The sequence below is a fragment of the Quercus robur genome, chromosome 5, assembly GCF_932294415.1.
Source record: "Quercus robur chromosome 5, dhQueRobu3.1, whole genome shotgun sequence".
Taxonomy (NCBI): Eukaryota; Viridiplantae; Streptophyta; class Magnoliopsida; order Fagales; family Fagaceae; genus Quercus; species Quercus robur.
The window spans coordinates 44594805-44620463 of record NC_065538.1 but is presented as its reverse complement, the minus strand read 5'-3'; the positions used below and the strand labels follow the sequence as shown (position 1 = coordinate 44620463).

The following is a 25659-nucleotide window of genomic DNA, read 5'->3' as shown; positions in this document are numbered from 1 at the left end:
TAGTAGAAATTTTATTTTCTTTGAAGATTGTTTTCTTAGAAGTTTATTTATAGTTGCTCATGATGAAGGCCACATTCTTAAATTAGAAGATGAGCTTTTGCTTAAAGATGCAATTTTGAACCTTCTTGCTGTATGTTTTATCATTACTTGCTTCTTTTTATATATGTTTTCAATCTATTGTTATATAATTTCTCTTTTCATGTTTTGTTAAAATCACCCTACATTATAAAAATCAAATTCTAACGTGCGAAACAACTAATTATTAACCCAAATCAAATCAAACCACTAGGATATAGAAAAAGAACTTGTGATGAAGAATTCGAATACCTAAATACCTAAATATGCATAAAATTTTATATAAATTAAACAAAAAGAGAAAAAAATGTGATATGACAATTATATCAACAATAACAAAAAGAACTATTAGTGGAAAAAATAAGTGGTTGAAACAATAAAAAATCGACCAAAAGAGAGACAAAATTGGAGAGAGAGAGAGAGAGAGAGAGAGAGAGAGAGAGAGAGAGAGTATTGACATCTTTTGTCGCAGGCAACTTGGAAGGAATAGAGGAGAGGGGTGGAAATGAAATAATAAGACATTTATATAAAAACTAAGATGGAAGATGAATAGTGGAAGTAGATGAAAGGTTGAACAAAGTGAAACTATATAATTTAAGAAGATATAAATTTAAAAATCTATAGAGGGAATCAAATGAAAATTTAAAAAAAGAATGGTTTGAGGAGATGAAAGATTGAATTAAGAAGAAAATAGTTGAAGAAGATGAAAAGTTGAACAAAGTAAAAAACTGCAAAAAAACAAAAAATAATAAAGGATGCTCAAGATGTGCTGCAAAAATAGTTTTGGAAAATTTATTGCAAAACTTCCATTATTTATTTAGTATAGATATGTATAGATTTTTTTTTTTTTTTTTGGGTTTTTTGTTGTTGATCTTTTTGGTTTTTCGTTCTTCATTGATTTAATTGTCTAGTTATAAACATTTAAATTGGTGCGAATGTCACAAAGATTGGTGTCCTCAAAGAGTTCCATAAGGGTGATATTGATGTGATATGTGGTGGACCTCCTTGTCAATCGGTTTAAGAATAATGAAAATCAATTAGATGATAACAAAAATAAATAACTAATTGTTTGTATGAACTTGGTGCAACATTTGAAGCCAAGATATCTTTTAATGCTAAATGTGGTTGACCTTTGTAAATTTGCAAATGGCTTTCTTGGACGTTATGCATTGGGTTGTCTCTTTGGCATGTACAATCAAGTCCGTATGTGGATGATGGCAGCGACTGCATATGGGCTTTCACAATTCTGCATTTGTGTTTTCTTATGGAGGGCATAGCCTATTGCGGTCTGTAAATAATAATTATTTTTTATTTGGTTTAATTATCCTAAAGCATTTTTGTGCTAATCTATTGTTTTTCTTTGGCAGAATTTGCCTCAGTTCTTACTCCCCACCCATGATGTTTTTGTAAGGGAGGTTATTCCATTAGAGTTCGAGGTATAAGAGGTTGACCTTGCTTTATAGTAGAAATTTTATTTTCTTTGCCGATGGTTTTCTTATAAGTTTATTTATGTACTGATGCAGAAAAATACAATTGCTCATGATAAAGGCCACAATCTTAAATTGGAAGAAAAGCATTTGCTTAAAGATGCAATTTCTGACCTTCTTGCTGTATTTTTAGTCATCACTTGCTTCTTTTACATATGTTTGCAGTCTATTGTTATATAATTTATCATTTTTTAATATTTGATAAAAATCACCCTACATTATAAAAATCAAATTCTAATTTGCAAAACAACTAATTATTAACCCAAATCAAATCAACCCACTTGGATAAAGGAAAAAAACATGTGATGAAGAATTGGAATACCAAAATACCAAAAATATGCATAAAATTCCATACAAATTTATCAAAAAGAGAAACAAATGTGATGTGACAATTAAATCAACAATAATAAAAGGAACTATTAGAGGAAAAAAATAAGTGGTTGAAACAACAAAAAAATCCACCAAAAGAGAAACAAAATTGGGGAGAGAGAGAGAGAGAGAGAGAGAGAGAGAGAGAGTATTGACCTCTTTTGTCCTGGACAACTTGGAAGGAATAGAGGAGAGGAGTGGAAATGAAATAATAATAAATTTATATAAAAATTAAGATGGAAGAGGAACAGTGGAAGTTGATGAAAGGTTGAACAAAGTGAAACTGTGAAATTTAAGAAGATATAAATTTAAAAATCTATAGAGGAAATCAAATGGAAATTTTATAAAACAATGATTTGAGTAGATGAAAGATTGACTTAAGAAGACAATAGTTGAAGAAGATGAAAAGTTGAACAAAGTAAAAAATTGCAATAAAAATAAAAATAAAAATAAAAATAAATAAAGGATGCTAAAGATGTGGTGCAAAAATAGTTTTGCAAAATTTATTGCAAAACTTATATTATTTATATAGGGTAGATATGTATAGTTATTTTTATTTTTTTGGTTTTTTGGTTGATAAGGGTTAGGAAGGGAGGGCTGGTTTGTGTAAGATGACTTGGTAGTTAACAGCAAAATCTAACTGAGGGTGTGATTTGCTAATGGAACCAAACGTTGGGGTGTAAAATCGAAGTTCTGAAACGTTGGGGTGTAAAATCCAATCACCCCCAAACGTTAGGGGTGTACTTTGCAATTTAACCAATTTAGATAATATGTAAACGCAAAGTTATATATAATGTTAAAACCGCCAAAGATGAATATGTAATGTCAATAATCTATTTATATATTTTTTGTAACAGAAATTAGAATAAATAAATAAATAAAGATTATGTGGTCAATGACATGGCGAATGAGGTGATGCTACAGGAGCATAGCAATAATTAAACTACGCTTTAACTTCTAGATATCTATAGATTTGGGCCTAATGTTGACATCCCTTTTTTACCCACCAATATTTACTTGTCGCATAAGATTTGTTGTGAAAATGTGTGGACGTAGCATTACTCCAAAAACAATTCCCCCCCCTGCCCCCCAATTAATCCTTAACCCCTTAAAAAAAAAAAAAATATATATATATATATATATATATATATATTTTAAAAGTTTTAAATATCAACTATTAAAATTAGCCGAAATAATAACAAAATAACCAAAACAAAAATAAGACTAGACCGAACAACAAGTGATCAAATTTTTCAACAAAAAGCCTAATAAAAAAAACTAATTATTCAAATTTGTAGTTTGTTCAACTCATTACATAAATAAATATTCTAATTTCATTTTTCCTTAAAAAAGGGTACTAAGATAAATATTGTGGAGGTAAGCTCTTTGGCAGTATCGGCAGTTATGCTCTCTTTAGCTTAACAATCACAATAATTTTTCTCACCTTAGCAACTTAGTTCATAATTGATAATTGTAGCAAATATCATTTGTTTATCTCTCTCTCTCCCCCATTTTTTCTTCTCTATTATCATTTCAAACTCTTTCACTTTATTATTCTTATTTCAACATTCTCAGTTCTCATTTTATTTTTTATCAATCCATTTTTTTTTTCTTTCTAATTGTAAGTAGAAAAAAATTTGTAATACATCATACATTTAGGGTTTTTTTTTTTTTTTTTTTGTGGTGACATTGATATATTTAGGTTATTTCTTTATTAGATTTTGGATAATTTAAGTTTTTTAGTGACCATTTTAAAAAACAATTTCTAGAGCCCCCACAATGTAAAAGATGCACTTAGAGCTAATATTTTGGAAAATTACATTTTAGGCCCTAAACTATGACTGTTTTTAGACCTACCCCTAAACTATGAGAATGCATATTTTACTGCCTTAAATTATACCCCATTCAAGACTTATCCAGTTATCTACCTTAAACTATGAAAATGCACACTTTATCTAGTTTATTACTCTAAACTATGAATATTTTTACACTTTACCCTACTAATCTGTGACTTCTTTTACACTCGCCCCTCTAAGTTATTAGAATATACAGTTACTTCCCTAAAATATTATTCATGAAATGAGTTGCAAAGTGTTAAACAAATAATAGTCTAAGAAAATAAGTCTACATTCTCTAGTTTAGTGATCTAATCAAAAGAGATTGAGGGTTGGTTTTCTTGGTTCCATGCAGATGAATAATTCTTTAAAATTGATTGGTATTTTCCCATCATAATGGATTGGAAATTCTTGAACATAAGAACCGCTATATTTCCAATTTATGGTCTTTTGCAATGGATTTTGTACACCTACCACTTGAAAGTTTGCCTATAGTTGTATTGGAGCAAGAAACTTGCCTAATACTATTTTACTTCCGGATTTACTTCTAAGATGTTTGTAACCAGCAAATGGTGTCTTGTCCACACCTATATCTAAATTTTAACCTCCTTAACTTTTTACAACGAAATCCTATTTCCAAAATTATGAAGGCAACCATAATTTGTCAAACACTGTTGTTAGAATCAGCCCAAAAACAAATCAAAGCCCTCTACTTCAAAAAAAAAAAATCTAACACATACCCATATCAAACACAAATAAACATCTTTAATTTGTCTACACTCAACTTCAGTTACACATATCACCAAAACAAAGGTCACTACTCAAAAATTTAAATCTACCCCACTTTGTAAAAGATAGTTAATGGCTCAATGGCCTCACATTAAGGGGAATCAACATAAACATCCGAATAGAATCAACCAAATTAGACTTAGACGAAGGCATTGAAAGAGAGACATAATATTTTCCCATTAGCAAAAATATTTAAAAACTAGGATACACCATAAAGCTTCAAGCTACAAATTTTTCTAAACTAAAACATACCAAAACAACCATGTAATCACTAAGCACAACCCACTTGTTGTCATATACAAATCTCTCTCTAAGCACGCTCACCCCTGATCCTTCTGGCGAGCTGAATATCCTTGGGCATGATAGTGACTCTCTTAGCGTGAATGGCGCAGAGATTGGTGTCCTCAAAGAGTCCCACAAGGTAAGCCTCAGCGGCCTCTTGTAGAGCGGCCACGGCGGAGCTCTGGAATCGGAGATCAGTCTTGAAATCCTGAGCGATTTCACGAACCAACCGCTGGAATGGGAGCTTTCGGATCAGGAGCTCCGTGCTCTTCTGATACTTCCTGATCTCACGGAGAGCAACGGTTCCTGGCCTGAACCTGTGGGGTTTCTTCACTCCTCCGGTAGCCGGAGCAGACTTCCGAGCTGCCTTGGTGGCCAATTGCTTCCTCGGCGCCTTGCCGCCAGTGGATTTGCGAGCGGTTTGCTTTGTACGAGCCATTGCAATTGAAAAACTAGGGTTAGGGTTTCAGAGATTAGAACTAGGAATTGGATTTGGATTTCAAATTCTGTGAGTTTGTGAGAGAAATGGGTTTAGAGGTAGAGGATTTATACGAAGAGACTGAAATTTTGGGAGGGAGAGGAGGGCGATCGTGGACCGTTGATTTGTTTAGGGTTATCGACGGCTGTGGTTTGTTATTAGGTTAAGTGCTGTTCGGATCGATGACGTGGCAAAGGGAGAGAATGAAATTTCAGATTTTTATTTATATAAGGCGGGGTTTTTGGTTTTTGAGAAAGTGTGTGCGGCGGAGAAGAAAAGGATCTTGGCCGTTGATTTTTTGTATTATCGACGGTTGTTGCTTATTTAGAGGGCTTTAATGCGGATCGATGACGTGGCTAAGGAGCTTTTTGTTTTTGTGGGCTATTTATAATGACTCTGGGAGGATGATTTGCTGCGCATGGCCCATGGGCCCATGGCTGTTGATCATGTCGAATATGCCTAGCTGCTAAACATGGAACTTTTGGAAGTAGTTTTCTACATAGTTGTACAAATAAGATTCAAATAGAAATAATTCAATTGCGTGCTCCCTGATGTTAAGGCTGTTTTGTTGAAGAGAGAGAGAGAGAGAGAGAGAGAGAGAGAGAGAGAGAGAGAGAGAGAGAGTAAAATTGGTATTTTTGAGTTTTTGGTTAGAAAAGAAAATTGGGAGGAAAACTGGTGGAGTTTAAATGTTTTTTTTCTAGCCCACCAAAATGTAGTATACATTTGGATTGGGCTGATGCGTCTTGCGTTTCTGCGTTTTTGTTTTTGTTTTTGTTTTTTTTTACCAACACCTCTTGCATTGTTCATGGGACATGAACAGTATATTAAAGCAAATGAACAGTAACCCACGCGTGAACAGTAATTTTTTATTATTATTATTTTATTGTTTTCAGTTTTCAGCAAAATAAACGACATTCAAACACACCCATAATCTCCCAAAAATGAAGAGAAAACTGCATAGAAAACTGGTGCGTGATTTGGACCAAAATGTCTTATATTGTGCAATGGTTCTTCTCTCTCTCTCTCTCTCTTTTATTTTTTTTCCAGCGTGCAATGTTCGCTAACTTCATTTGAATAGTTGAATTCTTATATTTATATATTCTTTTCGTCCGTGTTTTTGTCCTTTTTCTTGTTTGATTTTCTTTTTAATTCCTTAATTTTTTTTTTCCTGTTTCCCTCATTTTTTTCAATGGTTTTTTTTTTTTTTTTTTCCTTCATCTGTTTTGGGTACTTAGACTCTTTTTTATTTCTATTTTTTTAATAAAGTGCCCATTCATGCACAATTTTTTAATAAAAATATAATTTATTATTGGAGTAATTTTTTTTTTTTAATCTAATAGGGGCAAGAGAGTAAATTTATATTAATTAAAATTTCCATCTTTCCACTTTTCTATCTCCCAACTAAACCCAAACGAGAAAAATTAAAATATTTTATATCCTCCTACTTTTCCATCCCCAACCAAACACAAATGAACCCTTAATGAGATCCTAAGTCTACAGATAGCTTGGCTCCACATAAGTCTTGCAAATACAATTGAAAGTATGAGCTAATAAAATTAAATTTAAAATTGTTAATACTAGTTGTGTTTGGGAGCACCTCTTTTTTGAGTGCCCATTGTGAAAAACTACTATGGAAGAGTAGTGGCTTCAGGATTTCTTTTCATGGGATCATTAAAAAACTTAAATTAAACAAAATTTAATAAGAAAAGAACTTGAATATCGAGCTACAGACAAAAAAAAAAAAAAAAAAAAATTCACACAAATATACGATATTTTATTATTTCCTTCTACAAGTTTTCATATTTTGATATTAATATAAGTTTCCATTATCTATTGTTGATAATGCACAAAATCATCAATGAGTTGATTGTCCACACTTGCGGTGATTTAGGGTACATGAAGAACAAAAGACAAAGAACCTGCAAAGAGTACCGGTGGCCAAAAACCCTTTGAAGGTTAAGTTAGTCAAAGATCATTCTCTAGTAACTCAAAAGTGTAAGAGTTAGGAAATTGCACGTACTTTGGAAAAAAAAAAAGGTTTGGTGCTTATATGGTGGTACAAGGCAGACCAAGATTCCATAAACGTAGAATCTTCCTTTGTAAGGAAGATACAAAGTTAATGTTTCGAGATCTTAGGGCTTTACTTCCCATATTTGGAGAACATGAATATGTAGAAAGATCTTTGGACATGGTGTGCAAGTTCTTCCCTTACAAGAATGCATGAATGCAGAACACACAAATAGTGTAAGACTAAGTGTAATTGATCGTCGATATTGTGCCTACCCGATTAGTACTTTCCTACCAGACGATGACCGTGAGTGATGGCTTGGGGCCAATGTCGCATTGTCATGATCCCGAAGGGGATCTAGTACTTGTTGATCCATAGGAGATCGACAGGCAATTCAAACCCAAAGGGTAAAATGAGTTAGAAAAATTCTTGGCCAAAATACTCTTTATCAATTGTCAATGTGGGTAGGTGTAACCATTTTATTTTGTAAAGTTTGTATACCATTTTGATTTTTATGCATTTGTCATTATCTATTTGTCAATGTTTTTATAAAAATATTTTAAATTGAATGACAAAACTCAACACATGTGCACTGTATTAATTATAGACTCAAAGAGCCACACTCATCCATACATATATAAATAATACACTAACTTTCCTACTTTTTTAATCACTAACTTTATTTATAACAAAATTTTATTATAAAATGATAAAAATACACCCACACATGTAACAAACCTTCTATATTTCCTAATTATTAAGAGAGATGCTACGTCTACAACATTTTTGCAACAAATCTCATGTGGTTAGTTGTTATTGGTTCAAATTTGAAACTAAAACTAAGATTACTTTTTTGCCCTAACAATAACAACCAGTAACAACCTACTACTTAGAATTTGTTGTAAAAATGTTATAGACATATCATTTCTCAATTATTAAATTACATAAAGTTATATTATATTTATACTTTTTTTTTGGGTTAAAATACGAAATTCATCCAAAGCTAAATAAAACCATCAGTTACAGAGCATACTTTGTTTACATACAGCCTAGCAGAGTCCTCATCTAAAATATTCCTAATGTCCACATGCGGACAATCAAAAGAAATAAATTCAAACTCTTGATTAGTGCTCATCCTAACTAGCACATCCGCACACCGATTGGCTTGATTGTAGCAATGCCTATATTTATACTATATACCCACACATTCACACAAAGAACAAAAATAAATAAATAAAGCATACAATCAATATTAGACTCGCATTCAAACAAATAATATATAAATTTATAATAAAAAGAAATACACTTATAGCTCACAAACACTCATTATTTACTTTCAAAATTAGAGATACCAATAGTCAGATAGAGAAAAGAGATTCATGAGAGAGATATCTAAGATTTATGTTATTAATTGGTTTTGGAATTGGCTGATTTGTGTTGTTAAGTTTTAATTAGACTGAACTAATCTAAAGTCAGGGGATGCAAGTTGTGCAAAAAAATATTTAAAAGTAAGTTAAACTAATAAAATAATATTTTATACATAAAATATTTATATTTTTTATCAAGTCTGGTTTGAACGAAGTATTAGTAACGCCGCCCCCAGTCAAGCCACGAAAAAATGAACACCACACTAGAAAAGCCTGTACTTACTGAAAGTCAGAAATGAGTGAACTTTCATTAAATTGGCCCATTCGAAAAATACAAGTTAAAAGTCTATCCCAGTGGTAGAATTTTAATAAGTGTGGATTATTACTCGCCTTTTCTAAACTCATGGGAAAATCTACTTTCCTTGGTGTCTGAGAGTTTATGTGCAATCGCATTTTTTTTCTTTCTTTAATGTTAATGTTATTTATTAGTTCTTGCTTTGAATTGTATTACTAGGACAAGTTCATCAGGAGCTAAGGCAGCTGCAAAATTATGGATCTAGTTCATGGTTCCGGTACAAGTGAGTTGTTTCAAGCTCAATCTCATCTGTATAAACATATATTTAACTTCATAGGTTCCATGTCACTTAAATGTGCCCTTCAGCTTGGCATACCAGACATAATCCACAATCATGGGAAACCTATTACTCTACCTGAGTTGGTTTCAGCGCTTCAAATTCATCCCACAAAAGCTGGTTTTGTGCACCGGCTCATGCGCTTACTTGTGCACTCTGGTTTCTTTGTTACAACAAGAGTTCATATGAATCAAGAAGAAGAAGAAGAAGAAGCATATGATCTCACACCTTCATCTAGGATCCTCCTCAAAGATAATGTCACCAACTTGTCGCCATTTCTTCTGGCAATGCTTGACCCAGTTTTTGTTTCTCCATGGCACTTCTTGGAGAGTTGGTTTCGAGGGGACAAAGTCACACCATTTGAGAGTGCACATGGGATGAGCTTATGGGACTATGCTGATCAAAACCCCGACTTTAATGATCTTTTCAATAAGGCAATGGCCAGTGATTCTGGAATGATGAACTTGGTTGTAAAAGACTGCAAGCCAGTTTTTGAGGGGTTGGATACACTGGTTGATGTTGGGGGTGGCACTGGAACATGCGCTAGAATCATTTCTGAGGCTTTCCCTCACTTGAAATGCACTGTTTTAGAGCTTCCACATGTCGTTGCTAATTTGCAAGATAGTTTGAACTTGAACTTTGTTGGAGGTGATATGTTTCAGTCTATCCCTTCGGCAGACGCCATTCTACTTAAGGTATGCATTATTTAATCCTTCCACCACCATTCTTTCTATCTCAAAATTTGGCTGGTGTCTTTATGGAGCTTGATCTACATATGCCTTTCATGGGCTATATAAAATTTTTTGTTCCTAAGAGCACAAATTAATTAAATTTCATAATTTTCAAACTTATCATTTAAATAATATTTTATGGAAATTAGATTTCACCACAAAACAAAAATAAATTAGGAGATATTACCTTGTTGGTGATTAAAGTGCATCTCATAACATGATAAACAATTTACTGTCAATTCTAAGAATTTTTTAGGTGGTTGAGTTGATGCACAGACTAAGTCGCTCTTTTGAGATGATAAGTGTTGTCTACAGATTTATCTGATGTAGTAAACAAATAATTTCTACACATTATCCCTAGCCACCTTATTGATTATCCTTACAAGCCTAAACTGTTTTTAAGATAGGAAGTTCTTAATAGTACCTTTTTTTTACTCAGAAATAGTTTAAAGGGGATATATATATATATATATATATATATATATTTTTTTTTTTTTTTTTAAACATGAAGAAGAAAGAACCATGCAAACGTTAAAGAAATTTGTTGATGCTTGTAAAGGTGACAAGATAAAACTACGTCATTTTTCCTCTGTTCATTCTTTGTTTTTGTACATCCTTATTTTAGCCATTCATGGTGGTCTGTATGTATGGAAGCTTATGGTCAAAAGAGCCTTTAAATTATTTTGATGATAATTAACTATTACCATAAACAACTAATTTATGTTGCTTATTATTGCAAATCAATTATTAAAACCATACTAGTAACTAGGGGTGTGCGTGGGTTGGATTGGGTAGGTGGAGGGCAATATTTTTAACCAACCCATCAATAGCGGGTTGAGAAAATTTCAACCTGCCACCGACCCACTAATCTACAAACCCGATGGATCGGTTGAAAGTCTTAACAATTTCAACTCGGTGGGTTGAAAAATGCAATTAGCAAAATGAAATTATTTCAATTAAATTGGATAATATTTTCCCCATCAAATTTAAATAAAAAAAAATGACAGAAAAAATTGTAATTTTTATTAAAAATAATCACAAATAATTCATTATTTTTAGAATGACTGAGATTTTATTACACTAAAAATAAAAGCATATCAAAATCTTAAATTAGACATGTACATAGAGTAAGAATAGTAATAAAATCTTAGAGAGAACAGTTGCAGTTTATTAGGGAAGAGAAATGTGAATATGAAAAACATAAAATGAGAGAGAAAGAGATGAGAGAAACAAAATAGGTGTGTACATGAGGTAGAATTTTATAATATAAAAACGTTGTGTATATATTATAAAAAAGTTGAGTAAGAATAGGTTAGCGGGTTGGGTTGTGGTGGGTTAGAAATGTTTCAGCCCGTTATTCAATCCAATTTGCTAAATTATTTATTTAACCTACCCAACCCGACTTGTCTTAGGGTGAGTTTGGTTTAGTTTTTTGTAAAAGTGCATAATGAAAAAGTGGAGTTTTCAAAAAGTGCATAATGAAAAAGTGCATTTTCAAAAAATTGAGTGTTTGGTAAAAGCCGTTAAAAATTTCCTTTTAAAAAAGCTGAGTGTTTGACTAGTATTTATAAAAGTGACAGTTTGAGGGATAAATTCCCAAAAAGGACAATGTATATATAAGGGAGTTTATTTCATACTTTTTTTTTTTTGGATGTGAGTTTGGTTCATACTTAAATCAATTTTTGTCTTTCTAAAAAAATTATTTTTTTCTCACCAATTTTAGCTAATTATAACCTACCACTTAAGATTTATTGTGAAAGTATTGTGAAAATATTGTGATAAAAATTGATACTGATTTTAATTTTAACGTGCTATTAAAATTATTTTTTTTTCTTTCTAAAAAAATTATTTTTTTCTCACCAATATTAACTAATAATAACCTACCACCTAAGATTTATTGTAAAAGTATTGTGAAAATATTGTGATAAAAATTTATACTGATTTTAATTTGAACGTATTATTAAAATTATTTTTTTCTCACCAATATTAGCTAATAATAACCTACCACTTAAAATTTATTGTGAAAATATTGTGATACCATTTCCCTTTTTTCTTTTTCTTTTTCCTTTTTTTTCCCTCTTTTTTTATCCTTCACACACGTACCGCATTTGTTTTTCTTTTTCTTTTTTCCTTTTTTTCCCTTTTTTTTTCTCCTCCACACACATGTACCCTTACACTTTTCTTTTTTTACTTCTTTCCTCTTTTGCAACCTACCACTTCCTCCAAACTTAGAACATTCCAGCTCTCCTTCTTCCTCTCTTCCTTTTTTTTTTTTTTTTTTTTTTTTTTTTAACACTTCCTTTCTCCCTTTACTAAAAATATACCCTTACTCTTTTCTTTTTTTTTCCTTTACTCTTTTCTGCTCTTTGTTTTTCCCAGAACATTCCATAGACTCACAGAGCTCTCCTTCAGTCATTCTTCCTCTATTTTTTTTTTCCTTTATCTCTTAGCATATCGTCTGTAACACCCATGCAAGGGATTGATTTTTTTTTTTTCTTAGCTGATTTAGGAATTTGTTATAGATTTTTTTGTGTTTGGATTTGGAAATTTGTTATTGAGAGGGCAGAGCAGAGAGATGAGATGAGAGGAATGAGGACCACGTGAGAACTGAAGCCATTTATCAAGGGTAATTTGGTATTTTTTGGCAGAGCCCAGCGGATACCATTCAAACGCGCATTCGACTTTTTGTTTATGGACCTCCAGAGGTCCATAATTGTCTTGCGTGTTTATGTCTTTGTCCAAAACGCAACTTTTATATAAAAGTTGCGTTCCTGCTTCACCAAACGGTAATTTCTATCAAGCTTTTAAACAAACGCGTGTTTCAGCCCCTAAAAGCTGAAACAAACGGGCACTTAGTAATAGACTCACATAAATTGGGTTGGGTCAGTTGGTGGATCAAGTGGTTTTTTTTTGCACAACTCTGCTAGTAACATACATATAAGGCCTCATTGAAATGAAATCAACGACTATATACCTTTATATATGCTGGTTGTGTTTTCAACCATAATCTTTTCCTTCACAATATCAGAATTTCAAGTTGTTTAATAAGGAAAGATCAACATATAATTTATAGCATTTGAGAAAAAAATTGATTTCTATTAAATCACTTAAATCAACATTTAATAAAAACATTGTAATCTATACTACTATTTAAGGGGCTTTCCCTGTTTGGATTCCACATTTTTCATGCCTAGGATACCCTCATCATACCCACTTACAAGTTTTCAACTACCGGGGATATATATGTAAACTAAAACTTCTACACTTTAAAACCACAAACTCACGTACGTTTTGCAGTTTCTATCTCACTTTCTATCTCTCATTCTTCTTTATATTGAAGATATTTAATTTAGCTCTACATCCTCCTTTCTTTTTCTTTAGATTAAAGACATTTATTGTCAAAGGCTCCAACAAATTTTCAGGTTCAATTTTTTGCAAGTTCTTTTTTGTTTTGTTTTCTTTTGTTTATGATTGACTTTCTTTGAGTTCTACTCTTTTTTTTTCTTTGTTATGTGTATCATGTTAATTCTTTTTTTTTTCTTTTTTTTAAATGTAATTTTGAAATGAATGATTCCTTCACATACTCTACCACTGTACTTTTTAATGAATTGTAATTTTATGTTATAGGTATTGTGATCTAAATACAGGACTGCTTTATGCAACAAAAGAAGCATTCAAAATCATTTGTGAACAGTTAAACAATATGGCTTCCCTTAATTCCTTTAGTAGCCTTTGTTTACATTTTATTTAAATATTTTGAATTGAAATAAAAATAGTTACCATAATCCCAGCAGTTGGTTTCAAGTTTCAACATTCAAACTTCAAAAGTACCCAACTTTGAAAACAAGGAAAAAGAAAATAAAAAGCAACCATATATTCTGGTACGTTCTGGGTTACTTTTTTTTTTTTTTTTTTTTTTTGTTTAACTCTCTCCTTTCTTTTTTATGTTTCACAAATTTCCATTCCTTCTTCGTATTTTGTTTCTTTTTAAGTTTTTTTTTTTTTTTTTTTTTTACCATCATTGTATATGTTTTTGGCATTAAATTTTTTTATTTAGGTATGTAGCAACCTTGAGTTCTACTTTTTTTTTCTTTTTTTATGTATCACGTTAACTCTTTTTTTTTTTTTTTTTTTTTTTTCTTTTTAGATCTCCATTAGTTATTTATTTAAATAGTTGATGATGTGGTGATAAGATTTTAAAGAGTCCATGATAGAGTTATATTCTAAAGAATCTTTATCTTTATTCTGAACAATTTTAATAGGATTTTCAGGAAAAATATTCTCATCAAAATTTAAATCAAACACAAACTCTAACAAACTTATGCTATTATCTTTAATAATACTAGCCTCATCACATGCGCTTTGCGTGTACAATGAGGCTTTTTTTAAAAAAAAAAAAATTATAGATTTATTATCATAATTTTTCTTTCATCACAATTTGAAAAAATAGATAGGATTTTTTTTTTTTTGAAGAGAATAGGATTCCTTTTTCAATTAGAAGCTTTTGCGTGTTTATCCAAATCCAATTGATAATATAATAGTTATAAATTAAAAAAAAAATGATAATGTAATAGTTTAAAAAAGAAACGTGGGATAGTATCGGACAAATTTTTTTTTTTTTTTTTTTTTTTTTTTAACATGGGATAGTTTTTCCTTATTTTATGGGAGGGGTAATTATTTTCATTCAATCGTGGGTAGTTTGAAGGTTTTTTTTTTTTTTTTTTTTTTAAATTTTTTTTGTAAATGTTGACTATTTAGTGGGGAGTTAACTCCCTTTTTTTTTTTTTTTTTTTTTTTTTTTTTTTTTTTAAAATTTTTTTTTTTAAAAAAAAAATACTTGCTTTAACCCTAATTCTTTTATCTCTCTCAGGTTCACGTACGCATACGTTTTTTTGATTGCATTGAGGAGTCATTGGAATGGAATATTAGATAAGTTCGGATGAGAGACTTTACAAGGGTTATTATATGATTTAAACCTCACAGAAAGGGGTTGTTATCTAAGAAATTGTTGTAAAAAAATTTCATTTGTAACAGAAACTATATTTATCATTTGTATAATTCTAAGTCAAATTCAATTTAAATTTTTTTCCATAAGTATTAATTTACTACTCCATAAAAAAATGTTACGTATTCTTTTCTCAGTTTTAAAGGTCATTGATGTTGTTGATATATTTGAAATTTAAACTCTTTTTAACTTTTTTTTTTAAAAGATCAACAACACAAAAAATACTAGCCTCTAAGCACGCACGTAATTTTCCAATCACACCCTTAGATTTTTTTGTGATGAAAAATTATTGTGATTGGAAAATTATTTCTCCATACATGACACTCATCACACCCCTAGGTTTTTTTTGTGATTAGAAAATGTAGTAATATCAAATTATAATAAATGCTCCAAATTAACCCTTACCCAAAAAATAGAAGAGTCTCTGAGCACGCGCGTGAGCGCGTGCTCAGAGGCTAGTTTTTATAAAAAGATTCCAACAAAATTTACTACTATACACTGGTTTTATCATATAAGGCGGTCATCTGTTGGAAATTGTTTTAGATTTCTAATTTTTCTTAGTGTAGAAGGAAACAATTTATTTTACTTGTTGTTGTTGTTATTTTTTTTTTCCAGATGAAAGAAAATAATTTCCCGTTGTTTGGAAGAAATTCTTATCTTTATTGAAAAAGCGAATATTCCTTATCCATGAAGGAATAAAATAAGAGCTTCATAAATAAGTTTTCTTGCAAAGGATTTGGTGGAATAATCCTAGGTGGGAGATCTCCCAAAATAGTCCTCTTGTGTGAGGAGAGGTGTGAATCAATGTGATAGTGTTTTTGGAGTTAAAGGATAGCCGCATGTGCGAGATAGTGAGTTAGCTTATTATGTGAGTGCAAGGGAGGTGTTGGGTGTATTTGGGTTTTAGGAGTAGTTGTGTTTGTTAGATTTGTGAGTGAGTCTGTTTGGATATCGCTTATTTTGCTGAAATTGAAAATTTATTGCTGAAAGTGTTGTAGATAAATGTAAAATTTAGTTGAAATAGTATAGTGAGGCCCATAAATAGTACCAAAAAATGCAATGAGATCCATATTGTAGCAAAAATAAGTTTAATAGTAAAATAATTTTAATTTTTCATTCTTATCCAAACACATGCTTAGTTTATGTTTGTTTGGGCTTTGATTTATGTTTATGATGTAGAGCAAATGTCCCCGGAATTTCTAGATAAACTGTACAATCAAAAGTCATGTCAAAGGGGCGTATAATTCAATAATATTTTAAGTTTGAGAATAACTTATTTAATTGAAACTAAAAACTTTTTGCTGAAAGTACTGTAGATAAAACTAAAATGTAGTTAAAATATATAGTGTGACCCATGAATAGTATCAAAAAGTGCAATGAGATCTATAAATAGTAGTACAAATAAGTTGAATAGTAAAAAAAACTGACTTTTTAAGTCAATGCTAAACACACACTTATTATTGACCCTAAGCTAAATTTAGTTATTTCATTTTAATGTATTTTATATGGGTAATTTGGATTTTAAGCTAAATCATAGAAAATTGCAGTGTATTTTTATAATTTTCATTTTTAAAGAAGTATGTTAGAAACCCAAAAAGGCTTTAATAAATATGTACTATTCTAGATTGGTTTCATCATACTGAAATAAAATACTTGTATGAAAATTTCTCAAATTTCTGGTGAATTCCAAGCTCAATTCCTTAATTCTCAAGGGCTTTGTTAAACTTGAATGATATCTAGCCTTACTGAGTTTCCCTTCTTTCTTAGTTTATGTTTATGAGGTTTGTGTAAGTGTTATTTATAAGAGTTTATGAGTTTGATTCACAACTTTAGTTGTTGATAGGCCAAGAATGTATTGACTCATTGTGATAAATTATCCAATTGATTTAGCCAAGTTAATTAATTAATTTAATTAACATGTAAAATACGTGGTAGCACAAAAAAATCACCAATTAACTAAAGTGCAGCGGAAATTAAATTGACACAGTGATTTGTCTATGAATGGGGAAAACCTACACGGCAAAAACCTCACCGGGTGATTTTAAGGTCACCACTCCCGAGAATTCACTATTATCAAAACAAGCAGTTACGAGTAAATGAATCACAGTACCTTATACCAACCTACAGTTGAACCCTTACCCAATACCCAATTGGACTTGTTCTGCAGTGACAATCTCTCATTTTTAATGCACGACTCCTAGTACGTGACTAACCAATAGATGCGCGGATCCTAGTATGCGACTTAATCACTAACTTGAGAAAAATGTTGGCTGCAAAGTTCTTCAGTTCATCACATGATGAAGATCACGAAGCTCCTTGATCAAAAAACCCTAAGGTGTACAAACACAGTAGCTTTTTCAAGAGAAAGATGAACTGGGGCAAATTTTGTCTCTAGTCACAATTTGCATGAACACAACTTTGCTTTACACTTGCACAACCTTTGACGGCCCTTAAAATAATCCTTATATATGTTTAGGGTTGTGAGAAAAGAAATTCTAAACATATACTCACGGATTGGAGTAAAATCAGTTCTGAAAAACTGAATTTCATAAATCTCGACAGATAAGGTATTGTGAGGCTCTTTTTTCGGACAATGTCCAGGCCCAAGTAGAAGTAAGGACCTTGGGCCTTTTAGTTGTTGTTTCAAGGGACTGGGCTTGGTTCACCGTAGCTAAATGAGCTGATTACAAACCAAGTGGTGTACAAAGCAAGAATCTTACAATACATACATACTAGCAAACAAGAAATATATATGTATGGAATAGCAAGAAACAGTAAAGGAAAAATGTAATGAAGAAAGACGCAAAATAAATGCTAGGGATCCTTAAAATTATGTGAGATATTTCATTACTTTTCTTAATTGTGAATTACAATGTGCTCACTAAGACGTGTTACAAGGTCCAAATAAATTCAAAAATTATAAACTTAGATGGCTTTCCAAGCCTCTAAGACTTGCAAAGTTTGAATTCCTTTGAATCCAAATATGTTCTATAGTGGCTGTTTTTAGAATATCGGGCGATATTTCTCTTTTTTTTACTACTTTCTTTGAGTTTTTGACAGAGTTTTCTCAACGATTCTATTCTGATTCACTGTTACTGAATGCCCCTTCACTGTTGGATGCTTCCCCTTTTATAGTATCAGCCTAGGGTTTCGAAGTACCACTGATTCCCCTAATTTGCTTCCCTGGGTACTAGAGCCCATGTTGTGCCAGCAACTTTGGTGGCTGGTCCCTTACTTGTTTCTTGTAGTTTTCTTCTTTTGGTACTTTTTCCCCAAAAGCCTCTTGCTGACTTTCCGTTATGGGGTGTTCCTAGAGAACTGACCTCTAATCTTTCTTCCTTCAAGGCTTCTACACCCCACCTTTTCAAATTCAACTTTTTGGCTACCTTTCCTTTTGTCATTTTTCCTGAGTGAGCTGATTCCATCTCTGCCAGGTTGAAAATTTTCTCTACTACTTCCCTTCGTGGTTCTTCTTTTTGGGTTCCTTGAGGTACCGGCCCTTTGTTCATGAATTGTTAGTCCCCAAGCTCTCTGATTCCTTTCTGCATCATTGGGTGACAAATAAGGATGTATATGTTCTTCGTTCCTTGTATTTCTGGATACTTCTTTTGAGCTATCTTAATCTCATCCTAGTTTTGCTGCATGTCCCGAGGACTCTGAGCTGCTGGCAGTCCCTGGGTATCCTGGCCCAGTTCTTATTACTGGACTCCCTTTTGATTTTCTAATTTTGGTGAGTTGGGCTTCTTCCTTTCTTCCCTTCGTTTCGAAGACCCCTCCCTTCGTGGGTCTTGGGCTTAAATCTTTTTGAATGGATTTGGGCCTACCATCCCTTTTTTCCTTGTTATGAGCTCAAGCCTTTTATTGTTTTTTCCATGAAGTTTAGCTTACTGTGCCATTCTGGGCCTTGGTACAGTGTTATAACTTTTTAGACCTCAACAAGAATCTATCAAGCTAGCTGTCGAGTTTCGGGCTTCAATAGCTTTTTAAACCTCGATAGATGCTAGCTGTCGAACTTTAAAATCCAGCACTTCTTCACTTGTTTTTTGGACAGACTTGCATGGCTTTAATACTTGAACTTGAAATCTTGTTCCTTGAAATATTAAACACATCCTAGATCTACCCAATTACAAGTAAAGTGCGTTTTATCAAAAGATTAGGCAATTCTAAATTGACATATATTTCTAACATCAAATAACATATGTCCTAACAGTTGTCTTTCTCATGTGTATACACGTGTAATTGGTCAAACCATGTTAAGTAGGGTGGCGTTACATGCAAGCAATGGGGTTCAAATGAACCCCTGACTTGGCCAAATTATATATATATATATATATATATATATATATATATATTTATATAAATTTTTTATTTTAACCCCCCAAATTAAAAATTTAAACACTTTGACCCTATATTTTGTTTATACCTAGGTAAAATAAGCTTGAATATGATTATCTTAATGCTACTTTAATAATAATTCTGCTATAAAGTTAAGTGGCAAGTTATAACTTGTTTTATCTAGACCCACAACTGACATCACTTTTTTTTTTTTTTTTTTGGCTTATACATCACTTTTTTACCTACCTTTAACAACTTGCCATGTAGATTTTGTTGTAAAATTTTTGTGAAAGTATTGTGTCACTAGCACTATTTTTAAAATATTTAATTTTATAAGAAAGAAAAATATGTTTTAAATTTTTGCTTCTTCATTTAAAAAAAAAAAAAAAATTCTCTCTTGGACTCTGGCATACTTTGCCATTGACAACGAAATGAAGTTGTTTTTCCCTGCACTTTTTCTCTTTATCAGCAAAAAATTACACTACCATTACAACCTACAAATTTGTATATGTGATTCTTTTCTCATTCTCGATCTTGATTTCTCTTTCTCCCTTCTATGTTTTCTTACTTTTTCTCTCTGTTTGATAAATACTCTATAGATTTCCAAGTCTAAGAAGTCTTTTAGTACTTGCTCCAATTCTAAGAAAGTGACCATGTGTATAATTAAAAAGTCATACACTTCAAAAGCATAACCTTACATCGATTATTATTATTTTTTCTTAGTTTCGCAATTAGTCTCAGACTCTTAATCCTACTACTAGCCATGTTACTATTCTTCTTTATAAATATATATATATATATATATATATATATATATATATTGTGGGGCCCAATAATTTGTGACCCTGGCCCATTTATTCATTAGGGCCCAAGGCTCGGGCCGAGGAAGGTTAGAGCCGAGGATAGGTAATAAAAGCCCAAATAGTCTTGGGGCCAGCCGAGGATGATTCTGTCCTCGGCATATCCGGGATCTCCCTAGGGGGAAGGTCAAAAGCGGTATAGGAACAGTTTGGAAAACATCTAAAATATCTAGGTTAATAAAGGAGGGTACGCTGGATAATATAACGACCAAGGACATAGGGAAAACCGCCCTTACTGCCATTCAACACTCTGCATCTGACAGAGCTATGCTTTCCGACTTTTACAACCACCCCCAACGACTTTGGGTATGGGCTGATGGGACAAGTATCAGTCTTGGAAAGGTCGACCCTACACGTGGACGAAGGATAAGGAACACAGGCTAATATAAAAGGAAAAGCAAGCAATTCAGCTAAGGGGCTGGGAAAAATGGCCAAAAACCAAAACCTCCCAGCCCGCCTCCAGGAGAAAGACTCCTAGGGCGAACACAATTTAATTACGTATGAACACCATGAAAAACCCATCGTCTGGTGATCAAGGCCTAGCCTTTCAAACCCACGCTCTATAAATGATATTGTTTGGGTCTTTTTACGTGTGAACCCAACACTGTTGTGGGTCGTTACAAATCGTGTCCTTACAATTGGCGCCGTCTGTGGGAAAGACTTGTGTGTTGGCATAGGCGGTAGGTCGAGACAGTTCCCTTGTCATTTCTAACAGCCGGTTGTAGTGTTCTAGTGTAAAGTTCCACTAGGGGCCATGTTTCTTTACTAGGGGCTACGCTTCGTAACGTCAGCCGCACGGATGATTCTAGGGGCTTGGCCGAGGAGCTAATTCCCCTAAAACCAAGGTCTCATACCATAGCCGAGGGGTTAATTCCCCCAACTACTTATCAAAATCAAGTTTTGGACAGAACCAAGGTATTGCATGGTCCTCGGACTCAAACCTATGGGGAAACCAACTACTTATCAAAATCAAGTTTTGGACAGAACCAAGGTATTGCATGGTCCTCGGACTCAAACCTATGGGGAAACCAACTACTTATCAAAATCAAGTTTTGGACAGAACTAAGGTATTGCATGGTCCTCGGACTCAAACCTATGGGGAAACCAACTACTTATCAAAATCAAGTTTTAGACAGAACCAAGGTATTGCATGGTCCTCAGACTCAACCTATGGGGAAACCAACTACTTATCAAAATCAAGTTTTGGACAGAACCAATGTATTGTATGGTCCTCGGACTCAAACCTATGGGGAAACCAACTACTTATCAAAATCAAGTTTTGGACAGAACCAAGGTATTGCATGGTCCTCGGACTCAAACCTATGGGGAAACCAACTACTTATCAAAATCAAGTTTTGGACAGAACCAAGGTATTGTATGGTTCTTGGACTCAAACCTATGGGGAAACCAACTACTTATCAAAATCAAGTTTTGGACAGAACCAAGGTATTGCATGGTCCTCGGACTCAAACCTGTGGAAAGGTCGGCTACTTAATAAAAATTCTAAGTTGCTCAACCCTCATGTCAAATACCAGAAGAGGTTAAAGCTATGAAAGTTATTAGGAAGATGGCGAAACACCTTATTACTCAGCAACCTGTAGGGGTTGATTCATTCTTGGGTTATATGTCTTCGGATGATCACCTCCTGCACTGCACCGAGCATTCAGTTCTCATCCCGGCTATTTTGGGGTAAGTGTTGTTTTCTCAGGTCGGCATTATTGTGCTAAACAACTCTGATAAGTTCATCATAATATCTTTTCCTTTTCTTCTTAGTAAGCATTTCAGCCTTAAGTATCATTTGTTCGATTCAATATTATTAAGTCGGATAGTTTCAATAAGCACAGAGCAAGATCTTTTTAGTAACTGGGATTTTTGCCTTAAGCATCGTTCAAAGTATAGATATCAAAGAGAAGTCGCAAAGTAGCGCGTCTATTTACGACACATCCATTCCAAAAAAGAAGAGATAGAACATACGAAATAAAGCAATGATAATTTTTATTAATATCAAGGGATATTATAGTGTACAAAGAAGGGCTTAAACAAGCCTATACAGAAAATGAGTTACAAAAACAATAATAATAAAAAAAAACAACAACAAACGAACAGCCAGAAATCCTTTCAGGCTCTGCTCCCAAGTCTTTCCAAACTCTGCCCCGTTGACGTCCATATTGAGAGGAGGACCTTCCTTGGTGGGGGAGGAGAAGAAGAGGAAGAAGGAAAAGTACCAGGATGATCTGGTGGTGGAAAGAAGAAGAAAGAGAGGCAAAAGGAGGCACCAGTGAAGGAAGAGAGGAAGAAGCAGGGATACTTTGTCCCTGCGTCAGTCCTGACTCCTAACACGCTGGTGCCATGTTAGATATGCTCGTAAGAGAGTGGCTGGTACTGATAATGGGTGACCCCGGCTCATCCGCGCCAAAAGTTTGACACGACGAGCCCCTGCTTCGGATTTTGGCTGAAAGGAGGTTAAGAAGGATCTTGAGCCTCTGCCATCCTTGCCCTGATCGAGCCATTTTGAGCTTCATAAGGACATGGTATTTCTAGGGAGGGTGTGGTTCCTGCATTACTTACTCCTATCTCGAACGTAACACAATTTAGGGTGTAAGTAGCGGATAGAGTAAACTCTGGAGGAGGCTAAGTGTTTCAGATTTCAGAAGGATTAAAAATGGTCTCTGTACAAGAAAAATAACCTCTTGCTTTTCTTCTTATATGAAGGGCAAAACGGAAGGTATTTAATCTGTCCAGATTTCCAAGAAAATCTGTAAAACGAGAATATACCCGTTCCACTTCCCCACACCGTCAATAACCGTCGAATTTGAATGGTCTCGTAAAGGGAAATCATTAAAGGCGCGTTTTGGATAAGCAAACAGCAGGAACTCATTGTGAATGAATTTAAAAGAATGTCTCGTAGCCCAGTATGTTTCCTGGATAGATGAAGAGACACCAACATTAATGAAGGATCGAGTTAAACGAACCGTAATAAAGGCTTGGCATTACCAAAACCCTCCTCTCCAACCAAAAGGTCGGACAGCACGATTTTGAGGGGCTATTGTGGGGCCCAATAATTTGTGACCCTGGCCCATTTATTCATTAGGGCCCAAGGCTCGGGCCAAGGAAGGTTAGAGCCGAGGATAGGTAATAAAAGCCCAAATAGTCTTGGGGCCAGCCGAGGATGATTCTGTCCTCGGCATATCCGGGATCTCCCTAGGGGGAAGGTCAAAAGCGGTATAGGAACAGTTTGAAAAACATCTAAAATATCTAGGTCAATAAAGGAGGGTACGCTGGATAATATAACGACCAAGGACATAGGGAAAACCGCCCTTACTGCCATTCAATACTCTGCACCTGACAGAGCTATGCTTTCCGACTTTTACAACCACCCCCAACGACTTTGGGTATGGGCTGATGGGACAAGTATCAGTCTTGGAAAGGTCGACCCTACACGTGGACGAAGGATAAGGAACACAGGCTAATATAAAAGAAAAAGCAAGCAATCCAGCTAAGGGGCTGGGAAAAATGGCCAAAAACCAGAGCCTTCCAGCCCGCCTCCAGGAGAAAGACTCCTAGGGCGAACACGATTTAATTACGTATGAACACCATGAAAAACCCACCGTCTGGTAATCAAGGCCTAGCCTTTCAAACCCACGCTCTATAAATGATATTGTTTGGGCCTTTTTACGTGCGAACCCAACATTGTTGCGGGTCATTACAAATCGTGTCCTTACATATATATATATATATATATATTTATTTATTTTTTATTTACATCTATATTCTATATAAGAGGATTCCCTTCTTTGAACTAGATTTTTATGTAGTTCAAAAATATTTTCATTAATGAAGGGTAACTTCTCTTAGAAATAAGGTCATAAATGTTTAATAACAAATTTTATTTTGAATTCAAAAATGAAACTCTTAAAATTTAGGATTTTTCCCCCTCATGCTCATCTTTTTATTCCCTAAAATTTAGCATTTTTATAGTAAAACACCCTAATTTTAAAAATAAAAACTAAGAGAACTCCTAAAATTTAGTTTTCTTTTCCCTCAGGTTCATCTTATTTTTCCTTATCTCTAAGTTTATCCTATTTATTTGTTTAAAAAAAAAAATATCTCCAAATTATAATAAATACAAATTATTAACCTTTACCCAAAAAAATAGAAGAGCATCTGAGCACGTGCAATGTGTGTGCTTAGCGACTAGTATAAATATAATAAGTTATTATTAATTTGACAAAAAAATGTATGATTATTTATTTAATTATATTTGTTTATGCATTCAACCGTGGTTATCTTATCGATCTTTAAACTATTAATAACTTTTTTAGACTATTGTAAAATATAGTATTGTATACTATTTTATATTATTGTATATAATATGAAAGTTATATATACAAGAAAAACAAATTATTATTTTATTTTTTCTAGCTCTCCGATGACAAATTTTTAGCTTCGCCACTGCTGATCCCTTAGGAAAAAAATCCTGGAACTGCCATTGATGTTAAATAATATTGTCTTGTGTGGATTTCTTTTCTTATTCATATAAATGTGCTCTCAGGTTATGCACAAATTGATAGTCAATTTCAAACTTTAGGTGAAGTGATGATATGCTATTTCAATACAATGAGGAAGGGCACAATTTTAGAGAATGATTATACTCTTGGTTGTGTTATTTATGGTTAGCCTAAATAAATTACATCATGTTTTCATTGTCCTGATGGTGAAAATAACTAATTGCAGTTGGTTTTACACGCTTTGAGTAATGAAGAATGCGTGAAGGTACTGAGAAAATGCCGAGAAGCTATTTCAAACAAAGGAAAGGAGGGAAAGGTGATCATCATAGACATAGTGATTGACGAGAAAAAAGATGAGCATGAAATTACGAGCACAAAACTCTTTTTTGACATGTTGATGATGGTTGTGGTTACTGGAAGAGAGAGAGGCGAGAAGGAATGGGAAAAGCTCTTCTTGGAGGCTGGTTTCAGTCACTACAAGATAAAACCCTTATTTGGTTTAAGGTCCCTTATTGAGGTTTATCCTTAGCAGCAATGATGTGCTGTAATAAGATTTTATGATCATTGAATAAATCATGTACTGTAAGCCTGAATGCCATGTGGATTAGTGTCAGCCGGGGAATTGAAGTTGTGTCAATCTTGAAATTGCGTAGTCTTAAAACTTTCTTCAATAAATTTTATTTTATTTTATTTTATTTTATTTTATTATTATTATTTTTTTAAGATAGAAATTTGATTATAATATAATCTAAGTGTATATGTGTGTGAAACTTTTTTATGGAGATTTGAATCTTGACCCTTACCCCTCACACCTCACAAGCATTTATACTTAAAGTAACCATCGCATCAAGGATATGCGGTGGTAAAACTTTCTTCAATAATTAAACTTATGAAA

At 33.1% G+C, this 25659-nt stretch overlaps 2 protein-coding genes across 2 annotated transcripts; one reads left to right on the top strand and one right to left on the bottom strand.

The window, feature by feature from the left end:
* Window positions 1-4707: 4707 nt before the first annotated feature.
* Window positions 4708-5371, bottom strand: LOC126726057 (histone H3.2). The gene has a single exon (XM_050431168.1). The coding sequence runs from the start codon at window positions 5274-5276 to the stop codon at window positions 4866-4868; it is 411 nt and encodes a 136-aa protein (XP_050287125.1). The 5' UTR covers window positions 5277-5371; the 3' UTR covers window positions 4708-4865.
* Window positions 5372-9025: 3654 nt separating this feature from the next.
* LOC126726053 (trans-resveratrol di-O-methyltransferase-like) lies at window positions 9026-25454 on the top strand. Its single transcript, XM_050431164.1, has 2 exons — window positions 9026-10020; window positions 24991-25454. The coding sequence occupies exons 1-2, from the start codon at window positions 9244-9246 to the stop codon at window positions 25291-25293; spliced, it is 1080 nt and encodes a 359-aa protein (XP_050287121.1). The 5' UTR covers window positions 9026-9243; the 3' UTR covers window positions 25294-25454.
* Window positions 25455-25659: the final 205 nt, after the last annotated feature.